Source organism: Cebus imitator, unplaced genomic scaffold (genome assembly GCF_001604975.1).
Source record: "Cebus imitator isolate Cc_AM_T3 unplaced genomic scaffold, Cebus_imitator-1.0 Scaffold0, whole genome shotgun sequence".
NCBI lineage: Eukaryota > Metazoa > Chordata > Mammalia > Primates > Cebidae > Cebus > Cebus imitator.
In genome coordinates, this window is record NW_016107315.1 from 6226739 (window position 1) to 6249678 (window position 22940).

Sequence of the window (22940 nt, forward strand, 5' to 3'; positions counted from 1 at the left end):
TTTTTTTTGAGACGGAGTCTTGCACTGGCGCCCAGGCTAGAGTACAGTGGTGCGATCTTGGCTCACTGCAACCTCTGTCTTCTGGGTTCAAACGATTCTCCTGCCTCAGCTTCCCATGTAGCTGGAATTACAGGTGCCCCGCACACTTGACTGATTTGTGATTTGTTATATTTTTAGTAAAGACAAGGTTTCACCATGTTGGCCAGGCTGGTCTCAAACTCCTGACCTCGAGTGATCTGCCCACCTTAGCCTCCCAGAGTGCTGGCATTACAGGCGTAAGCCACTGTGCCTGGCCAGTGATTCATGGTACCATATAGTTTACCCATTTAAAGTGTATAATTCAGCCAGGTTCAGTGACTTGTGCCTATAATCCCAGCATTTTGGGAGTCATAGGCATGATGATCACTTGAGGCAAGGAGTTTGAGACCAGCCTGAACAACATAATGAGATTCTGTCTCTACAAAAAATTTTTTAAACTAGCTAGGTGTGGCAGCACATGCCTGTAGTCCCAGTTACTCAGGAAGCTGGGGTGGGGGAATCTCTTGAGTCCAGCACTTCAAAGCTGCAATTTGAATCATGCTGCTGTACTCTAGCCTGGGCAACACACACAGCTGCTATCCCTGATAGATATGTAGGTAGATAGGTGGGTAGGTAGGAAGGCAGGCAGTCAGTCAGGTAGATAAATAACCAAAGTCAATTTTAGAACACTTTGTTACCACAAAAAAAACTTTATGTCTTTTAAATATCACCTCCATCTCCCTATCCACCACAATGCTAAGCAACCATCAATTTGTCTCTTTAAATTTGCTTACATTGGATATTTCATATAAAGGGAATCATATAATGTAGTTTCTTTGTGTCTTTTTTTTTCCACTTAGCATAACATTTTGAGGAGTCCTGCATTTTGTGGCATGTATCAGTACTTTCTTTATGGACATGTAATATTCCATTGTATGGATATACCATATTTTGTTCATTATTTTATTTTTTGAGACAGAATCTCCCTCTGTCACCCAGGCTGGAGTGCATTGGTGCAATCTCAGCTCACTGCAGCCTCAACCACCTGAGCTCAAGTGATAAATAAATAAATAATTTAAATCAGGAAGAAGAGGAGCCAGCAAGGGTAACAAAGGAATGACCTATTTTGAAGTAGGAAAAAAAAATTCAGGAGAGTTTAATTTCCTGAAAAGTTGAATGTGGTAGTCAACTGCCAATGGCTCCCAATGATCCCTGCCTCCTGGTATTCATACCCTTGTGTAGTCACCTTCCATGTTGTACTAGGCTTGGTCTGTGTGATTAGTAGAATAGATGGCAGAACTAATGATGTCATTTCTGATTAAATTACAAAAAATATGGTATCTTCCATTTTGATCACTCTGGGTTTATGCATCATGACAAAAACCAGCTGATATGGAGAGGCACACATGGGAGAGGAACAGAGGCATCCAGTCAACAGCCATGTGACTAAGCCATCTTACAGGCAGGTTCTGCAGCCCCAATTAAGTCTTCAGATCACCACAGCCCCTGGCCAACCGCTTGACTGCAACCTTATGAGATACGCTAGTCATGGAGCTGGGGAAGAAATAGGTTCTGGGGAATATTTGAAGGTCAAGTGCAATGGATTTTCTGGTAGGTTGGCTGTGGTGTGTGAAAAAGAGAGGTCCAAGATGACTCCTGCCGGGCGTTATGGCTCACACCTATGATCCCAGCCCTTTGGGAGGCAGAGGTGGTAGGATAGCTTGAGCCCAGGAGTTCGAGACATGCCTGGGCAATACAGTGAGACCCCATTCAAAATAATAAAAATAAAAGATGACTCCAAGGTTTTTGAAAAAAAGATAGAAGGATAGAATGCCATTAGAGATGGAAAGACTATATAAGGAGTAGATTTGGAAACATGCTACATAAAAGTCTGAAAATAAGGGGAGAGGTCTAGAAGTCTTGAGCTATAAATTCAGGTGTTATCAACCTATAGATGGAATTTTAAACTGTGGGATTAGATGAGAGGGAATGTAGAGAGAGAGAAGGTTTGTCCCACTCCTCATAACCACTCAGTTCTTTAGTTCTCAGCTTAAATACTTTAGTTCTCAGCTTAAATACTTACCAACCAAAGATGTCCCTTAACTTGAACCAAAATATATCCTGTGGCTAAATGTTCCCATCCCTGACCTTGTACATCTTTGGGTTTTTTAGAGCATAAAAAACTGCCACGTGGTAGGCACCCAGGAAAAAATTAATGACTAAATGACAAAACTCTGTAAGGATCATCTATTTTTACATGTAATTTAGTAAGCTCCCATCTTAAGGGGCAAACCATACAGCATTTACTCTTTTAGATGCTTTAAGAATCCAATTTTCCCTCAGGGGAAGTATGAGAGGCAGAGAAAACAGCAAGCTACCCCAAAACATATAGAACTGAGAAGAATGAATGTTTATCGTCTCTTTAATATTCTACCTCCTCTTCTTTTTTTTTTTTTTTAATTTCATTTTGGTTTTTTTGTTTGTTTGTTTTTATTTTTATTTATTTATTTTGAGATGGAGTTTCACTCTGTCACTCAGGCTGTAGCGCAGTGGTGCAACCATGACTTAACCGCAGACTCCACCTCTGATCTTTCACCTCCACCTGCTGAGTAGCTGGGACTTCAGGGGTCCGCAACTATGCCTGGCCAATTTTTCTGTTTTTTGAAAAGGGTTTTCTTTCTTGTTGTTTTTAAACAAAAAACAGGCTGTGTTTTTGTTTTTAAAGATGGAGGTCTAGCATTGTTGCCCAGATAGGAGTGCAGTGACTATTCATAGTCACCATATGATAGTGCACTGCAGCCTTGAACTCCTGGCCTCAAGAAGATCCTCCCACCTCAGCCTCTCAAGTAGCCAGGGTGTGCATCACTTTTCTAGGCTCCTGTGCTTTTCTGAAGAAGTTGTCTCAACAAGTTTCCCAGTATTGCCTTCTGCTTGTTCATACTTCCTGATGCAGTGGTCTTCCCTAATCCTGAAATTCCTTACAAAAAGAGAGTGGTATAGCTGCCTCAGAGGCAAGAAAATGAACATTCTCTCAAGGCCTGGGCTTTTATGCAACTGTCTATGACAATTAAAGTGTCTCAAGGAAGTGATGTGTTAGTGTACTCAGGAACTAGTTGGAAATGCAGATTCTCAGGAACCAGCAATCTTCATTTTAATAAGCCTTCAGGGTGATTGAGATATAAGATACATTCTGAAAGCCCTCCTCAGAAAATAGAAGCCTACAAAAGCACAAAGAATTTACCTGATGTTTTGAGTGCTTTTATTCATGCCAGCTCCTGAGTCAAGAGTTTATTTCTTCTCTCAGAATACCAATTATTTATCTTGTCCCATTCAGACAGTTTTGAAATTCAGTTTTCTTCATCTCCATGAGGTGAAAAATTCCTTCTTGTTTTTGTTTTTTTAAAAGCTTCTTATGGCTCTGTCTTTTTAAAAAGTATGAATGTTATGTAAATGTACATTGAAAATTTAGTTTTATATACTTTCACCTCTTAGTTTGTTACACAGTTGAGCATTAGTTGCCCTTTTTGTTTTATACATTCGTTGGCTATCTAATGTATATAACCAAATCTTAGAGAAGGGAATATTTATTATTAACAAACAAATGAGTGAATATTGATTCTCTACCATGTACAATCACATATGATCTCAATTTATTTTACTTACTATTGACAACTCATCTATATTCATCATAGGATAATAAGAAATATTGGCTGGGCACAGTGGCTCACACCTGTAATCCCAACACTTTGAGAGGCCGAGGCGGGTAGATCACTTGAGATCTGGAGTTTGAGACCAACCTGGCCAGCATGGAGAAACCCCATCACTACCACACAAAAAAAATACAAAAAATAGCCAGGCATGGTGGCACGCACCTGTAATCCCAGCTACTTAAGAGGCTGACGCAGAGAATCACTTGATCCTTGGAGGTGGAAATTGCAGTGAGCCAAAATTGCACCACTGCACTCCAGCCTGGGGAACAGACTCCACCCCAAAAAGAAAAAACAGAGCAAGACTCCACCCCAAAAAGAAAAAAAAGAAAAAAATATTAATCTTTCTAGTTGCATTCGCCAGGAATGAGTTTTGGATTTCTTCTCTATTCCAGATCCCTTTAAGATGTACCGTGATGATGGCCTGACAGATTTGGTCTTTATCTCCAGTGGAACAGGCAATTCTTCAATATTTACAGGACAAAGTGATCCCTTGAAAGACAGCTATGGTATGGCTTCTCCAAATGGATTTATTCTGTAGGGAAGGAAAAAAATTTTTCCTTTATTCATCTTAGGTTCACTGACTAGGGCTTTAATAATAAAAGATTGATTAATAAGAAAAAAGGCCAGGCGCAGTGGCTCTGCTTGTAATCCCAGCACTTTGAGAGGCCAAGGCGGAAGGATCACAAGGTCAGGAGTTCAAGACCAGCCTGACCAACATGGTGAAACCTCGTCTTTACTAAAAATACAAAAAATTTAGTCTGGCGTGGTGGCATTAGCCTATAATCCCAGCTACTCGGGAGGCTGAGGCAGGAGAATCGCTTGAACCTGGGAGGCAGAGGTTGTATTGAGCCACTGCACTCCAGCCTGGGTGACAGAGCAAGACTCCATCTGAAAAAAAAAAAAAGAAAAGAAAGAAGAGACTAAAGTTTAACATGTGAATTTCATACGTGCATGAGAGGTACCTAGAGAATTAGTAATTCTGCAAGAGGTGGCTTTACGATTCCAGCTTATGTAGCTTCTTCAATAAAAAAAAGATAAATTTTTTTTTGAGGCCACGCACGGTGGCTCACGCCTGTAATCCCAGCACTTTTGGGAGGCTGAGGTGGGTGGATCATGAGGTCAGGAGTTCGAGACCAGCCTGGCCAATATGGTGAAACCCCACGTCTACTAAAAATACAAAAAATTAGCCAGGCATGCTGATGTGCGCCTCTAGTCCCAGCTGCTCAGGAGACTGAGGCAGGAGAATTGCTTGAACCCGGGAGGCAGAGGTTGCAGTGGGCCAAGATTGCACCACTGCACTCCAGCCTGGGTGACAGAGCAAGACTCCATCTCAAAAAAAATTTTTGAGAAGTGACAAGATGAAGGAAAAATATTTTTGAGTCTCTAGGGCCCGCAAATATTGGGAGGCAAGTAAATGGTAGGTAAAAGCTAGTTAGTAAAGGTTTCTACGTAGATTCCTATGGTGCCATCTCCAGGCTAATAATAGCCTTCAGCTTAAAAATGTTCTTACGTCAAAGTAGCGTATTTTGGGGTGGCATATTCTAGTCTCCTTTAGTTGTTTAATGCCAAACAACATGGCCTTTCACACATCACCTTTGAAGTTAACCACTAAGAAAGTCAGATTTAGGGGCTCTGGCTGTGACAAGGCTCTCTTTGGATTAATCAAAGGAGACAACTCACAGATTCACAATTGGGCTGTGATCTCCCTTTTTTTTTTTTTTTTTTTTTTTTTTGGGACAGGGTCTCACTCGGCCTACCCAGGCTGGAATACAGTGATGCAATCAAGGCTAACTACAGCCTTGACTTCCTGACTGATGTGATCCTCCCACTTCAATCTCCTGAGTAGCTGGGATTACAGGCATGTACCACTACGCCTGGGTAATTTTTTGTAGAGTTGGAGTCTTGCCACATTGCCCAGCCTGATCTCGAATTCCTGGGCTCAAGTGATCTACCCGCCTCAGCCTCCCAAAGTGCTGGGATTACAGGCGTAAGCCTTTGCACCCAGCCACATTTGTCTAGTTGTTCATTTACAGCCAGACACAGTGGCTTATGCCTGTAACCCTAGCACTTTGGGAAACTGAGGCAGGAAGATTGCTTGAGTCCAGGAATTTGAAACCAATCTGGACAACAGAGTGAGATCCTGTCCTACAAAACAAATTTAAAATTCAGCCAGGTATGGTGGCACATACCTACAGGAGGCTGAGGTGGAAGGATTGCTTGAGCCCAGAAGGTCGAGGCTGCAGCGAGCCATGATCATGCCACTGTACCCCAGCCTAGACAACAGAGTGAGACCCAGTCTCAAAAAAAAACCAGCTGGGCTTGGTGGCTCACACCTATAATGCCAGCAGTTTGGGAGGCCAAGGCGGGTGGATCACTTGAGGCCAGGTGCAGTGGCTCATACCTGTAATCCCACCACTTTGGGAGGCAGAAGTGGGCAGATCACCTGAGGTCAGGAGTTCGAGACCAACCTAGCCAACTTAGTGAAACCCCGTCTCTACTAAAAATACAAAAATTACAGGATGCCTGTAATCCCAGCTACTCAGGAGGCTGAGGCAGGAGAATCATTTGAACCTGGGAGGCGGAGGTTGCAGTGAGCTGAGATCATGCCATTGCATTCCAGCCTGGGTGACAAGAGCAAGACTCCATCTCATAAATAAATAAAATAAAATAAAATAAAAATATGAAAATTAGCTGGGCATGCCTGTAATGAAAATATAAAAATTTCAAAATATGAAAATTAGGTGGCACATGCCTATAATCCCAGCTACTTGGGTGGCTGAGGCAGGAGAATCACTTGAACCTGGGAGGTGGAGGTTGTAGTGAGCTGAGATCATGCCACTGCACTCCAGCCTGGGCAAAAGAGTGAAACTGCATCTCAAAAACAACAACAAAAACCTGCTACAAAGTATCTTCGTAAAATTGTCTTCTAATATTGGAAAGAAAGGTGTTCATCTCATTTTGCAGAGGAAGAAATTAAGGCTCACAAAAAATTCTTTACTATAGTATATTATGTTGGTTATGGTATTAGAACCAGAGTTCAATGATTGATGTTTTGAATCTTTATATTATCCTGTAGAAGGTAGACAATGAATGTTGATTAGTGGCATATTGGGATATACTATACCACCTACTAACAACTAGCTAAAACCTGAAGAATGTCAGCAGTGTTTCCTTTAAAATTTTTTGGCATTGCTTTTATTAGTCTATCTTCCTGGCAATATATGCAGCTGATTTTAAATATCAGATATCATTTGCTTCCAGTGTTTACCAAGTTTCAAAATGTGTTTGTTTGTGTTTCAATATTAGGTATGTCTCCCTGCAACACAGCTGTTGTACCTCAGGAGTGGTCTGTGGAAGCCTTAAACTCTCCACACTCACAGTCCTTTGTTTCCCCAGAGGCCAGTGCAGAACCTCCTCAGCCAACAGCAGGTAAAATATTAGAGACTCCCTTTAACAGTTAATGGTTGCAGTATTGATAATCAATATAAGTCATTTGGTATATTTTTAGCAGCTTACAGCAGATATAAAAATTTTGGAACTGGTTGGGTACAGTGGCTCACACCTGTAATCCCAGCACTTTGGGAGACTGAGGTGGGTGAATCAGGAATTTGAGACCAACCTGGCCACAATGGTGAAACCCTGTCTCTACTAAAAATACAAAAAGTTAGCTGGGCGTAGTGGCAGGTGCCTGTAATCCCAGCTCCTTGGGAAGCTGAGGCAGGGGAATTTGAACCCAGGAAGTGGAGGTTGCAGTAAGCTGAGATCATGCACTGTACTCCAGCCCAAATGACAGAGCAAGACTCTGTCTCAAAAAAAAAAAAGATTTTAGGCTGGGTGCAGTGGCTCACACCTATAATCCCAGCACTTTAGGAGGCCAAGGCAGGTGGATCATAAGGTCAAGACATCGAGACCATCCTGGCCAACATGGTGAAACCTCATCTACTAAAAATACAAAAATTAGCTGAGTGGTGTGGTGGCACACGCCTGTAGTCCCAGCTACTTGGAAACTGAGGCAGGAGAGTCACTTGAACCTGGGAGGCAGAGATTGCAGTGAGCCGAGATTGCGCCACTGCACTCCGGCCTGGCAACAGAGCGAGACTCTGTCTCAAAAAAAATTTTTTTTCAGAACTGTCACAGTCACCACTGGAGGAATTATTGAACTACAACACTTTGGGTTAATGGGCAAATAAATAAAATTTTTTATTTTTTTAATATATATATATGTTTTTTACATCACATTTTCATTGTATTAGGTATCTGAATTTTTAAAAATTCAGTATAGATTTGCGGCTGGGTGTGGTGGCTCACACCGGTAATCGCAGCACTTTGGGAAGCTGACGCAGGCAGATCACTTGAGGTCAGGAGTTTCAGACCAGCCTGACAAATATGGTGAAACCCCCTTTCTACAAAAAATACAAAAATTGGGCCGGGCACAGGGGCTCATACCTGTAATTCCAGCACTTTGATAGGCCAAGGTGGGCAGATCACAAGGTCAGGAGTTTGAGACCAGCCTGGCCATGGCCAACATGGTGAAACCCCATCTCTACTAAAAATACAAAAATTAGCCAAGTGTGGTGGTAGGCACCTGCATTCCCAGCTACTCGGGAGGCCAAGGCAGGAGAATTGCTTGAAACCAGAAGGTGGAGGTTACAGTGAGCTGAGATCATGCCACTGCACTGCAGCCTGGGTGAAAGAGTGAAACTCCATCTCTTAAAAGAAAAAAATTAGCTGGGCATGGTGGTGGGCACCTATAATCCCAACTACTAGGTATCTGAGACAGGAGAATCACTTGGACCCTGGAGCCAAGATCATGCTACTGTACTCCATCCTGGGCAACCCAGAGTGAGACCCCATCTCAAAAAGAAAAAATTCAGTACAGATTTAGAACTCTGGGATTTTTCTTGATAGGAAGCATGACTGACCTGTTGTCCCACAGATTCTCTTTCTAATACTAATTCTGTGCACGTGTTTTTTTTTTTTTTTTTTTTAAGCCTGTGTTTTCTCTCTTCTTTGCCTTTTCTCCTCCACTACTTGTCCTCCTACTATCTTACATCTTATTCTTCCAAGTGTTGAGACTGTCAAAGAGTAGGCAGAATAGGTTACTTGACATTAGCTTCTTAGTTATGTGTACAGTCTTATGGTCACAAAACCCAAATACTCTTATGCCTGAAGAAAGTAAACATTTTTAATGCAAAGGTATGAGTAGACAATGATGTGTCCTAAATTTCCAATTTTTTTCCTTTAGAGCTAGCCAAGGAAATAGAAATGGCATCAGAAGAAGAGAGGCCACCAGCACAAGCACTGGAAATAATGATGGGACTGAATACTACGGATATGGCACCATCTAAAGAAACAGATATAGCTGTCACCAAGGACATGGCACAAGAAGTGGCATTGGCTAAAGATATGGAACCACCCACCAAATTAGATGTGACTCTGGCCAGGGACACACAGCCATCCATGGAATCAGATATGGCCCCAGTCAAGGACATGGAACTACCCATAGAAACAGAAGTGACCCCAGTTAAGGATGTCGGATGGCCCACAGAAACAGATATGTCTTTGGCCAAGCATGTGGTACTTCCCACAGAAACAGGGATAGCCCCAGCCAAGAATGTGACACTGTTCAAAGAAACAGAGAGGGCACCTCCTATAAAAATGGACTTGGCTTCTTCCAAGGACATGGAACCACCGAAAGAAAATGAGATAGCCCCAGCCAAGGGTTTGGCGTTACCCTCAGAAATAGAGGTGGCACAGGCTAAAGACATTATATCATCCTCAGAAACATCCTCCACTGAGAAAGTGGCTTTGTCCTCCGAAACAGAGGTAGCCCTGGCTATCGACATGGCACAGCCCCCAGAAACCAATGTGTTCTTGACCAAGGATAAAGCACTGCCTTTAGAAGCAGAGGTGGCCCCAGTCAAGGACATGGCTCAACTCCCAGAAACAGAAGTGGCCCTGGGCAAGCATGTGGCTCCGTCCACAGAAAAAGAAGTGGCCTCGTTGAAGAAGGACCTGTCTCCACTGTCAGAAACAGAAATGGCTCTGGGCAAGGATGTGACTCCACCTCCAGAAACAGAAGTAGTTCTCATGAAGAACGTATGTCTGCCTCCAGAAACAGAGGTGGTCCTGACTAAGGACCAGGTCCCAGCACCCAAAACAGAAGCAGCCCTGGCTAAGGATGGGGTTCTGACCCCGGCCAACAATGTGACTCCAGCCAAAGATGTTACACCACTCTCAGAAACAGAGGCAACATCAGTTCCAATTAAAGACATGGAAATTGCACAAACACAAAAAGGAATAAGTGAGGATTCCCTTTTAGAATCTCTGCAGGATTCGGGGCAGTCAGCTGCACCTACTTTGATGATTTCACCAGGTATGTACTTGTGCTTACTCTCAGTATTTTTCTCTACCAGGGTGTAGTCTCAAGAAGACTAAGGACAAACATCATGCCAGGTAAAGTACAGACAGTCACGCTGTACTTTGCAAGTTTATTCATACTCCTGCTCTCCTAGACAACTCTTTCTCACCTTTTCCCTCCTCCCACCTCTAACACCTACCTTTTCTGTCTTCATTCTCTGCTGATTGTCCTGTTTTTCTTTCAGATAATTCAAGCAATAAAATAGAACATCCACAAACTTTTATTCTTTTACCTACCCAGCTACTTGTGTCTGTATCCATGGACTCTGCTTATGAAAATGCTCCTGTTTTTTATAAGTAAACTGTTCCTGCTCCTAATTAAGACCAACCTCTCATTTTGCAGTAGATTCCATCTCCTTTTTCCTACTTGATATATTGCCCTGCGTATTTTCCTCATTTTTTGCCCCTCACCAATTTAAATCCTTTTCCATTGGATCATTCCCACCAACTTACAAACATTTATTATTTTTCCCATCTTAAAAACAAAACAAGCTGGGCACGGTGGCTCACGCCTATAATCCCAGCACTTTGGGAGGCCGAGGCGGGCAGATCATGAGGTCAGGAGATCAAGACTATCTGGGCCAACATGGTGAAACCCCATCTCTACTAAAAATACAAAAAAACTTAGCTGGACATGGCAGCCCACACCTGTAGTCCCAGCTACTCAGGAGGCTGAGGCAGGAGAATTGCTTGAAGCCAGGAGGCAGAGATTGCAGTGAGCCGAGGTCGCGCCACTGCACTACAGCCTGGGCGACAGCACAAGACTCCGTCTCAAAAAAAAAAAAAGATGACAAACTCTCCCAACTTCAGTTTCCAACTACCACTTTACTTCTCTGCTGCCCCTTGTAGGAGAACTCCTTAGAAACGAATCCCATATTCAATTTCTGGCAGGTGGAAAATGGCTGAAATAGTGCTTCTCTGAAACATGTGTGCTTTTTGTTGCTACCTTTAGAACCCGTCACAGATATGGGGGAAAAGTGCAGCTTGCCAGCCAATGAAGACTCTGTGTTAGAAAAATTAGAGGAAAAGAAACCATGCAACAGTCAACCTTCTGAGCTTTCTTCAGAGATCTCAGGTAAGTTAGGAAAACAAAAGGAACTCTTTGAAACAAATTAGGGGCAATGGAGTAGTGATGGTAGACATTGTCTCTAGTTCCCTGTTGTATGGTGGTAATTAGCAGTATAGTTTATGAAGTTAATTCTCTTAGACAGATTTTATCTTGTTTAGACAGAAAGGCAGCTTGTTATATCTTTTTTTTTGAGAAAGAGTCTTGCTCTATCACCAGGCTGGAGTGCAGTGGCGCGATCTCAGCTCACTGCAACCTCCGCCTCCTGCGGTTCAAGTGATTCCTCTGCCTCAGCCTCCTGAGTAGCTGGGACTACAGGCACATGCCACCACGCCTGGCTAGTGTTTTGTATTTTAGTAGAACAGGGCTTCACCATTTTGGCCAGGATGGTCTCGATCTCCTGACCTCGTGTTCTGCCTGCCTTGGCCTCCCAAAGTCCTGGGATTACAGGCATGAGCCTCTGCGCCTGGCCTGTTATATCTTTTAAAATTACTACTACAGCAAATCAGGACACCTAAATTTTTTTTCCTTTACTGTTTTTTGTTTGTTTGCTTGTTTTTTTGAGACAGAGTTTTGCTCTGTCGCCCAGGCTGGAGTACACTGGTGTGATCTCAGCTCACTGCAACCTCTGCCTACCGGGTTCAGACGATTCTCCTGCCTCAGCCTCCCAAGTAGCTGGGATTACAGGCATGCACCACCATACCCAGCTAATTGTTGTGTTTTTAGTAGAGACAGGGTTTTACCCCGTTTGCCAGGCTGGTCTCGAATTCCTAACTTCAGGTGATCTGCCTGCCTCTACCTCCCAAAGTGTTGAGATTATCAGACATGAGTCACTGCACCCGGCCTTCTCCACTGTTTTCTTATTTTTTCTGTTTTTTTTCTCCCTCCCCCCAGTGAATCTCCACTGTTTTCATAGTGAAGAAACGACACCAAAATTTGATCCAGTTCAGCTGTTCATTACTCTATCCTGTGTGCTCTTAGGCAAGTTACATAACTTGCCCATATCTCAGTTTACTCAGCTATAAGATAAATTAATTGGTCAAATGATCTCTAGAGCCTTATTAGTTACAGTGTTCCGTGGCCCAACAGCATCTCCAATGCCTGAGAGCCTGTTAGAAATGCAGAATTTTGGGCTCTACCTCAGGCTTTTGTAATTATAATCTGCATTTTAATAAGATCCTTGGATAATTCTAATTGTTATTAAAATGTGAGAGGTACTCTCTAAGATACTTTCCAACTTAAAATCTGATTATTTGGTGAATTTTAAGATTACCTGGTTTTGATAAGCCAAAAGCATATGTATATGGTTATCAACTTGATTTTCTGTTTACTTTTCTGTGACTGTGATTGGAATATGGACATCCTGAGGGCAGGGGCCATGACTTATTTTACTTAGAATCTCTAGTACTTTGCACACTATCTAGCACAATAAATCAAATGCTTATTTTGTACAAAATACACCATGTTAAGGCACATAGATATTTAAGTCCCAGTCTTTGCCCCCGAATTATTATATTATAACCTGAATGAAGAGAGAAGTTCTCAGGCATGAACTCTGAAACTCAAGATTTACATAATAATTGAATAAAATAGCATAAAAGATGGCATTGAATAGCTGCGGAGTAATTGCTGAATTAAATTTTATAAATGCTGTGGGGTGTTTTAGCCTAGCAATTTTTTGAGCGATGCAATAATTAACCTAAGATATTAAATAAACGGTAGAATTTAGATGATATTGGAAAGAAAAGGACAAGAATGAAAGATACAATTTGCATATTATAATACTCCTGGAAATCAGTTTATTGGGTCAGACTTTACAGGAGCTGGCATACACCTGCTCTTAATGAGACTCTTTCCAGGATCTTGGATCCATATTAACTTGGAGGCAGGTTGGACCAGATCACCTGCTGAAGCTCTTCCAAAGGTGCTCATCTTAATTGTTGAAATTAATTATCCTACTTAACATTGTATGTATTTCTCTGTCTTTTGGGAAGTACATTTAGGAGCAGAACGTTGAAATTTAACATACTTGTCTTTCGAAGTAGGATGCTTTTGTTCTGAAATGATGAAAATTTTTCTCTGACCAAAATGTGGATTCATTATATTTTGTTTATGTGTGTGAAGTGACTTAGGTGTGGACCTCTGATCTAGTTCCCAGAATCCATCTGATTTGTTTGACAAGTATTAGTTTAATATTGATGACCAACTCTTAGAATTATAAATTCTGTCCAAAATCATGTATATTTAACTGAAGCAACTAATAAATTTCACCAAAAAAGAGGCAAGCACTAATAATGACCAATATAAATCAGATGAGATTTACAGGCAGTAAGTGCTTATTTTAGAGGTTAGAAGATTTGAAACATTTCTTTTCTTTTCTTTCTTTTTTTTTTTTTTTTTTTGAGACAGATTCTTGCTCTGTCACCCAGACTGGAATGCAATGGCACGATCTTGGCTTACTGCAACTTCTGCCTCCTGGGTTCCAGCAACTCGCCTGCCTCAGCCTCCTGAGTAGCTGGGATTACAGGCACGCGCCACCACGCCTGGCTAATTTTTTTTGTATTTTTAGTAGAGACAGGGTTTCACCATGTTGATCAGGCTGGTCTTGAACTCCTGACCTTGTGATCCACCCACCTCAGCCTCCCAAAGTGCTGGGATTATAGGCATAAGCCACGGTGCCCAGCCCAAAATATTTCATTTTTTAAAGTTCAGTCCTGCTATGTCTGAAATGAAGTATTTCAAATATTTTATAAATATGTTTGAAAACAATATTTACCTGAGATGATGATCTATGTTAAATATTTTTGCTAGCACCAGTTAAAAGTGAGAGATGTTTTAGAAAAAAACTTTTCCTGAGCAAATTACATTAAGTAATATATGGATTGGTGAAAATAGTCTGCTTAAATGAGCTATTATCTGGGGTTTTTTGTTTGTTTGTTTTGTTTTTAAGAAACAATAACAAGGAGTTTTTTGTTTGGAATTTTAGCCAACTTCATGTTTTCCGGTACCCCTCCCACACAAGCCAAACAAGCTTGCAGACCCAGTGACCACAGGTCAGCCCGGCCCAAGCCTGCCAGGGTCCCTCCTGAGCTGCTGGGAGGCCCTCCTCCATGGAAGACTCTTGATCACAGGCTGGGCCACTGCTCTTTGTCTGAGTCAGGTTGGGTCTCTAGTTCATCCTCCTGTGGTGAACCTAGGAACCAAAGGAAAAGTATTCATGTTGACTCACTTGAACCCCAGAGGGATCTTGGCAGGGAGTCCTGGGATATAGAAAGCACACCAATGATGATGAAGAAAAAGAAGAAGAAACCAAAACAAAAGAGATACTCTCAACCCCGGGCTGGAGGACCTTGGAATGATGACAATGCAGATAAGCCTAAAGGTCATCCCTTTCCAGCTGACACACAAAAAGCAGGTGTTCTTCCCAGCCAACCTACCACTATGAGTACAGAATATGGACTTGTATCTGGAGAAAACTTGAAAAGGGAATGTGTAGTTGACTCTAGTGCAGCCAGACTGGTAGCTGAGAACTTTGTCTCAGACAGCCTCAGAATTCCTTTATGTCCTTCAGAAGAACCCCCAGAAACTGCAGTAAGTTCTCAGTCCACACTGAGAGAAGATGAAGAGAGCAAAGGTAACAAGTCAGTACCACAAAGCCAAGACAAGAAATTGCTGAAGCAACATGAATACAAACCACAGCCTGCACCCGACCTGAAGATTCCTGTAGATAAAAGCCAGTTAGTAGGCCCTCTAAATCTGAAAGGGCCCCTAGCAGAAGTTTCAGCATACAATGTAGAAACTCATTTGGATAGCACACTCAAAGAGAGTTGCTGTCCTCTCTTGGACCAAGAGGTTATGGGTATAGTTTTAAAACCCACAGCAGCAAAAGAACTACCAAATTTGATAGCAAGTAATCTATTAGAATGTAATCTAAAAGAAGGGAATAGTGAAAGCAAAATGACTAAACTGCAGAATGTCAAACAGAAAGAGTTTCCTGAAGGAGCTGGAGAGGATAAAGAACTAAAAAAGGAAGCTTTTCCCAAGCAAAGACAAGAGATTAGCATCTTTACTTCTGAGCAGCTGCAGGGCCAAGTGATGGTACAGGTCCCTGGGCTAGAGAATGAACCATTTAAGAGAATGGCAGGTGATGGCAAAAGCAGGAAGGGAAGGGGAAGTTCTGGGAAAATGAGAACAGATTCTGGGAAGGTAAAAGCAAAATCTGAGCTGCCGTTTCTTCTGGACAGCCAGAAGGAAGGAAGGGCTGTCCTCATACAGAGTGAGCCAGTCCCTAAAACTGAAGGAATGGCTACTCAGGATAAGAGTGAGGAGCTGGGGCTGAATTATTCAAAGCAACCAGGCACTATGAGTGATCTCATGGAGGCAGCAGTGATAGGGGAGCCTAAAGAAACTACTCAGCTTAAGGTGGCAGACACCCTGCAGGCATTGATTCCCTTGGAAAGTAAATCAGACATGACTCAGACTTCTGGTGTTAGGACAGAAACAGGAGATGGAGTCAAAGATATGAGTGTCAGTAACCAGAGCAAGGAAGGAAAATGTCCTTGGAAGGATCATGAGACAGCTCCCTGGATTTCTGAAAAGCCTAAAAAGAGAGGCAATGAAGGCAAAAGCAGAAAGTTTCGAAATAATTATTCCACACAGCCTGCTAAAATGGAGAGGAAGGAAGAAATCCTCAACCCACCTTTTGAAGGAAAGGACGGAGTTGCTGGTAGTATTCCCCATAAAAGCGAGGAATTAGGACTTACTTTCCCCAAAACACATGATTTGTTGTTCTTACATATAGCAGGTACACCCACAGTCAAAGCAGTTGACAGAAAGTGTGGAAATGTTGAGGTTAATTTTGTTGAGCTTGGGACTCTTGAGGAAAGCAAAACAAGTACAGTCAAGGCTTCTGCTGTTACTGAACCAGCTGCCAAGGTGACAGATGTGAACTGCCAAGAGCAAATCCAGGGAGCAGGATTTGTTCCTTCAGTACTATCTGAGGAGAATGAGACAGATGCAGCCAATAGACACACTGCAGTAGCTGACAAACCAAGTAAAAGGAGTAATGATGGAAAAAGTAAAAAGGTTAAAAATAGTTCTCCTGAGAAACACATTCTGGAGAATAAGATAGATGCAACAAAAATACATGTTCCCATGGAAACCACAGGGGACCAGGGAATGGAAGGAATGGCCTATATGGACGAAAATAGAAATATTACATTTACCTGTCCCAGAACACCATCAGAGCTGATGAATAAGTCATTTCCTCTAGAGGTTCTGAAATCAGCAGCCTGTGAAAAACTGCCCACTCCTACTTCTCAAGTAGTAAAGGAAAGTGATTCCTTTCCAGATACCTTGGCAAAAAATGGGCAAGAGATAACCCCAGCCCAGATTTCTAAATCATTAGTAGTAGATAACTATACCAAAGATGGAGTCCCAGGTCAAGAAAGACCCAAGCCTCCCTCTGCTGTTGTGCCCTCTACAAGCACAGGAGGAGTTGCTCTGCCTATTACAGCAGCCATAGAAACAGTTAACAGTCATGGAGATAACTCTCTTAAGAATAAAGGTGAGCTTGCTGATTCCATGAAAAATGAAGCAGGGATCGATGAAGGGCATGTGGTAGGAGAATATGAGTCAGTGCACAATGGTGCATCTAAGCATTCAGTAGAGAAAGTCACAGCACTAGCAAAACGTCACTTCCTTCCTGGAGTGCCAGTAGAAGATCAGAGCCTACCAAGAGAGGTCGGAGCCCTAGAAGCATATGCAGATAGAGGTAATTTCCCAGCACATTTAGTGAACGAAGAGAAAGAGACTAAAGAAGGGTCTGCCCCAGTTCAACTTCCTGACTTACTAGAAGACAAAGCACAAAAGCTCAGTTTTTGTGAGGACCAAAATGCTCAAGATAGAAATTCCAAGGGTACAGATAGTTTGAATAAGCAGGTAAATCTGACTCTTTTGTCTCCAAAAAGTGAAAATGATAAATTGAAAGGGATTAGTCTGACTTGTAAAATCATGGAATTGGAAAGTGTTTCCTTGCCAACACCAGAAATCAGGTCAGATTTCTTACATAGCAAAGCCGAAGCTCCTCCTTCAGATGTGGCGGATAAGTTAGTAATAATGACTGCTTCCAAGGGTGTTCGACTCCCAGAACCCAAAGATAAGATCTCAGAGACACCTCAGAAAATGACAGAAAAATCTGAATCAAAGACACTGGGAGAAGGGAAAAAGGAAGATAAAAGCAGAATGACAGAACCAATGAAAGGCTACATGAGACCCACCAAGTCCCGTGGACTTACTCCACTTTTGCCAAAGTCTACAATCCAGGAACAAGAGAGATATAAGCAACTGAAGTCCACTGGTATGAACCTGCCGTGCGGAAATGTGTGTGCTTGTGGCTTTTGAGTCAGCATCAAAAAGGCAAAGAGCTCGTGCCTTGGCTCCATCCAGACTCTAATCATCCTTGTTAATCATTGGTTTGCCAGCATGAAACCTGTAACTGCTGTTGTGTGTTTTCTGCAGCCAGTGTGCTCCTTGTGTCCAGCTTGAGGAGGCTGGTAACTTGGTTGCATGCCTTTTTACCCAGCACTGAACGTTGAATTTTAGGGGAAGTTGAATTTTCAATGAATTGTCTAACAGAAGACCTATCATCATCCATTTCTTAATTTTTTTTAAATTGTGCCTCCTATGTATAAAGTTTACAGCTAAATTTTAATCATTACTTGATATAAGGATTCACAGGAGAAAAGAAAAAATATTTTATGTCTAACTATATGCATGAGATTTTTTTCACTGCATGTGTGGCTTGTGCTGGTGGGACTAAATATCCAAATTGCTTTTAGGTTAAATGAAATCAGTCTACCTCCTTATGAGGAAATGGTGACCTCAAACCAGCATTGGTAGGCACAGATTTATTTATGTTTTTAGTAGTGGAAAATGATCTCTTAATAATACAGATACATTTTTGACCAGTCTGTTGTTTATATCCCTTGGCCCACAGTTGCATATGAGTTTGAGTTTTGGGCGTAGTCTATGTCCACCAAACATAGTCAGTAAAACTTGCCCATGTTGTGTTTCTCATAATTTTACCCTTTTGGGCTCTAATCAGTCAAGTAATTGGAATGAGATTAAGAAGATGGTTCCTTTAAGATTTAGAAATGAGGCCGGTTGCTGTGGCTTACGCCTGTAATCCCTGCACTTTGGGAGACCGAAGTGGGTGGATCACCTGAGGTCAGGAGATTGAGACCAGCCTGACCTGGTCTCATGGTGAAACCCCGTCTCTACTAAAAATACCAAAATTAGCCAGGCATGGTAGCGGGCACCTGTAATCCCAGCTACAGAGGAGGCTGAGGCAGGAGAATCACTTGAACACAGGAGGCAGAGGTTGCAGTGAGCCCAGATGACACCACTGCACTCCAGCCTGGGTGACAGAGTGAGACTCCCTCTCAAAAAAAAAAAAAAGATTTAGAAATGGTAGCACTGTTTCCCCCCACCCCCAAATCCTCCAAAAAGTATACATTTAATCGTGGCCTCCCTGAATCTTTCAAAAAAGGTTTCCTTGTCTTTGAGGTTTTTCACAGCCTACAAGTGACACTATTTCTTAATCACTGTTTCCCAGCTTGCATGATGTATCTACTAACTCCAGAATTTAAAAAAACACCAATTGGTTTTAGTAGCCAGTCAGGCTTTTGGAGAGGTTTCATCATGGGATTGTGTTCTGCATGGTATGGACTTGTTCTTTTGGGTAAAGCTTGTTCTATGCATGAATTTGTACCCACTAAGGAATACTGCTGTGTGAGTAAAGAATGCTAAAGATTGTTATTTGCATAAAACATTCTCATCTTCTCTGTTTTTATCTTCTATTAGCTACCCTATTACCAAGACAGAAAATGAAGTAGTATGTAGAGCGTTTTCCAGCATTCATTAAGATTTCCAGCGTTCTATCCAGTTCTTTCCTTTTGGTTTCTAGACCCATTCTTTAGTTTCAGCAGTGATCCAAAGGTTAACATGTAATTTCTGTGAAATCCTAGCCATCTCTTTGTGCTCAGTATTTCCAAAGAAATACAAAAAGAGGATTTGTTGTTCTTGAAGAAGCAAGACAAGTGCTGCAGAACTTTTGGGGCCCTGCCTGGGTGAGGCAAGGCACAGAGACTATTAGCCGTGGCCTTACAGAGTGGCTATGGGAAGGATAATCGGTTTTGGACAAAATTTATTCTTTCTTCTCTAAATTCAACCATACCTTTTCCCTAAGGACAATGTGTACTTTTTTTAGTAGTTAAAAAATTTTTTCAAAATTGTTGAATAGGTTAGTTAATACATTCACATGGTAAAAAGGAGTATACAGTAAAATGTAAGTTGGCCTCCCTCCATTAAACCCCTTCCAGTTTTCCCTCTCCAGAGGCAGCCAGTGTTCACAATATTTTATATATCCTTCCAGACAATTTATGTATAATAAGTAATGACATATGTATTTCCTGATTTCATATAAATGAGATGTATACATACATACTGATGTGTGCCATTCTTTTTAAACTTAATGTTTAAAGAGATCTTTTGAAATCAGTATAAAGAAAGGGGCCTTGTTTTTTTTAAAAAATCTTTTTTCAGCTGGGTGTGGTGGCTCACGCCTATAATCCCACCACTTTGGGAGGCCAAGGTGGGTGGATCACGAGGTCAAGAGATCGAGACGAGACCATCCTGGTCAACATGGTGAAACCCTGTCGCTACTAAAAATACAAAAATTAGCTGGGTATGGTGGCACACGCCTGTAGTCCCAGCTACTCGGGAGGCTGAGGCAGGACAATTGCTTGAACCCAGGAGGCGGAGGTTGCGGTGAGCCGAGGTTGTGCCACTGCACTCCAGCGTGGGTAACAAGAGCGAAACTCCGTCTCAAAAAAAAAAAAAAAATCATTTTTCTGGTGCATGTCTCTAGATAAGACTTATTTTTTCTTGATAGCTGTATACCATTTCATTATATGGGTATATACTAATGTATTGTAGTACTTCTTTACTGATGCAAATTTAGGTGTTTCCCAACTTTTTTCCATTAAAAATATGGTACATAAACTATGTTTATATTTACATGATGTCATACTCATGCATGTGTGTCTAATAAAAAGGGGCTCCAGAGTAAGAAGAATCTCTGGTTTGAAAAATACGTAACCATAATTTTGATGGGTGTTTCCATATTGCTCTCTATAGGCCTGCAGAGATGTCCTTTGTAGAGAAAGGTACATCTCTACTCCCACCCTCTAGGCGAGTACCTGTTTCCCTGTCTTTCTCTACTACTGTGATTTATTTTGGTTATGTGTACTGATCTAATAGGTGAAAAATTATTTCTTGGCATAGATTTATTTTGTGTGTTTGTGTTTTTTTGTTTTTTTGTTTTTTTTTGAGACAGATTCTCACTCTGTCACCAGGCTGGAGTGCAGTGGTGCAATCTCGGCTCACTGCAACCTCCATCTCTCAGGTCCAGGCAATTCTTCTGCCTCAGCCTTCCAAGTAGCTGGGACTACAGGCATACGCCACCATGCCTGGCTAATATTTGGTTTTTAAAATGACTTCTTCATGTATTATCAAGTTTATAAAAGCCATCCATGTTCTGAAATTATAAAAATATTTCCTTGGCTGGGCACGGTGGCTGATGCCTGTAATCCCAGCATTTTGGGAGGCTGAGGCGGGTGGATCACCTGAGGTCAGGAGTTCGAGGCCAGCCTGGTGATCTCGAACATGGCGAAACCCCGTCTCTACTAAAATACAAAAATTAGCTGGCAGTAGGCACCTGTAATCCTAGCTACTTGGGAGACTGTGGCAGGTAAATCGCTTGAACCCTGGAAGCAGAGGTTGCAGTAAGCCGAAATCACGCTATTGCACTCCAGCCTGGGCAACAAGAGCAAGACTCCGTCTTACAAAAAAGAATTATCTTCTCTTCTATTAATGTTTTTACATTTTAAATCATTGGCCAGTCTAGAATTTGCTTACTTGTTTGTGGGCTTCTGGTTTTATTTTTTTTTATATGTTTTGTTCATAAGATGTGAGGCAGGGTTACTTGGTCATCTCACTATCGTGTTTATAATCTATCTTCCACTGAAATGCCACCTTTGTCATGCTCTAAATTCCTGCATGTATTTGGTCTATTTCTGGACATTCTTTCCTGATCCGTTGATCTTTCCATCAGGCTTCATAATATATTTTAACATGTAACAGGGCTAGCCTGACCCCTTGCCCTGTTATTTTTCAGAGTTGTCCTGACTATTCTTATTTATTGTATAGCTTCATAGAAGAAAAATGAATCCATTCAATATATTTCTTGAAGTTACTGTTTCTAGATTATCCTAGGTAGAGTTTGTCTTGCATATTAAGTTTTTCTATGCAACAGCGTAATATGTCTTTCACGTGTTCAAGTGTTAGTTCATCACTGGTGTTTATTTTTGTTCCTTACTTTGAATTATTCATGTTAACTGCCCTGCCCACAGATGGCCACAGATTCTCACCTATCTTATTCTCATTTGTCTTGTGGTCAAATGGTGTCTGTCATCCATGGTTTCCATTGTTTGGACAGTAAAGATATTATAAGTGGTGTTGGCCGGGCACAATGACTCACACCTGTAGTCCCAGCACTTTGGGAGGCCGAGGCAGGCAGATCACTTAAGGTCAGAAGTGTGAGACCAGCCTGGCCAACGTGGTGGAACCCAATCTCTACTAAAAATACAAAAATTAGCCAGGCTTGGTGGTGCATCCCTATAATCCCAGCTACTCAGGAGACTGAGGCAGGAGAATTGCTCATTCGAACCCAGGAGGCAGAGGTTGCAGTGAGCTAAGATCATACCACTACACTCCAGCCTTGGTGATAGAATGACTGAGACTCTATCTCCAAAAAAATAAAATAAAATAAAATAAAATAAAAAGATATTTTTAGTGGTTAACAAAAATAATAGTACCTCTAACTAATCCTGGGTGTTAATAATAATAGCACTGGCCGAACATGGTGGCTCACGCCTGTAATCCTAACACTTTGGAAGGCTGAGGTGGCTGGATCACCTGAGGTCAGGAGTTTGAGACCAGCCTGGCCAACATGGCGAAACCTCATCTCTACAAAAAAAAAAAAAAAAAAGTCTCTAAAAATGTCATCTCAAAAAAAAAAATAGAAAAATTAGCTGGGTGTGATGGCACACGCCTGTAATCCCAGCTACTTGGGAGGCTCAGGGGAATGGCTTGAACCCAGGAGGCAGAGGTGGTAGTGAGCCGAGATCACGCCACTGCACTCCAGCCTGGGGGGGAGAGAGTGAGACTCCATCTCATAATAATAATAATGATACCTACCAACTATTGAGTTAATATAATTTGCCTGGTTATCTAGAAATAGGTAGATAAATAGATCACACACACACACATAAACCAATACTATTAAAGATTATCTCCATTTTCCAAGTGAGAAACTGGAGGCTGTCAAAGTCACATAGCTGAAGTGCCAGGGTCAGAATGTGAATCAAAGTCTTCATGTTTCTAAGACTCCTGCTTTTCTTAGTCTTGCTTCAAAAGCTTCCAGAAGTTTTAGGTACTTAAAAACAAAAAGATAAAGGCTGACAATTAGTAAATATAAAATAGACTTTTTGGCTGGGCGTGGTAGCTGACGCCTGTAATCCAAGCACTTTGGAGGCCAAGGTGGGCAGATCACCTGAGGTCAGGAGTTCAAGACCAGCCTGACCAACATGGTGAAACCCCATCTT

At 41.8% G+C, this 22940-nt stretch overlaps 1 protein-coding gene across 42 annotated transcripts in view; it reads left to right on the top strand.

Annotated features, from left to right (window-relative positions):
* MAP4 (microtubule associated protein 4) overlaps positions 1-22940 on the top strand; it is a 227820-nt gene that overhangs the window by 156502 nt on the left and 48378 nt on the right. For 22 of the 42 annotated variants that reach the window (XM_017517362.1, XM_017516045.1, XM_017516332.1 and 19 more), the window contains exons 5-9: positions 4121-4234; positions 7035-7157; positions 8974-10104; positions 11101-11223; positions 14201-17572. In XM_017517362.1, the coding sequence (XP_017372851.1) occupies positions 4121-4234; positions 7035-7157; positions 8974-10104; positions 11101-11223; positions 14201-17572 (4863 nt within the window). The remainder of the gene's footprint in view (positions 1-4120; positions 4235-7034; positions 7158-8973; positions 10105-11100; positions 11224-14200; positions 17573-22940) is intronic. The other 20 variants (XM_017517442.1, XM_017517517.1, XM_017517571.1 and 17 more) reach the window with 3 other exon arrangements.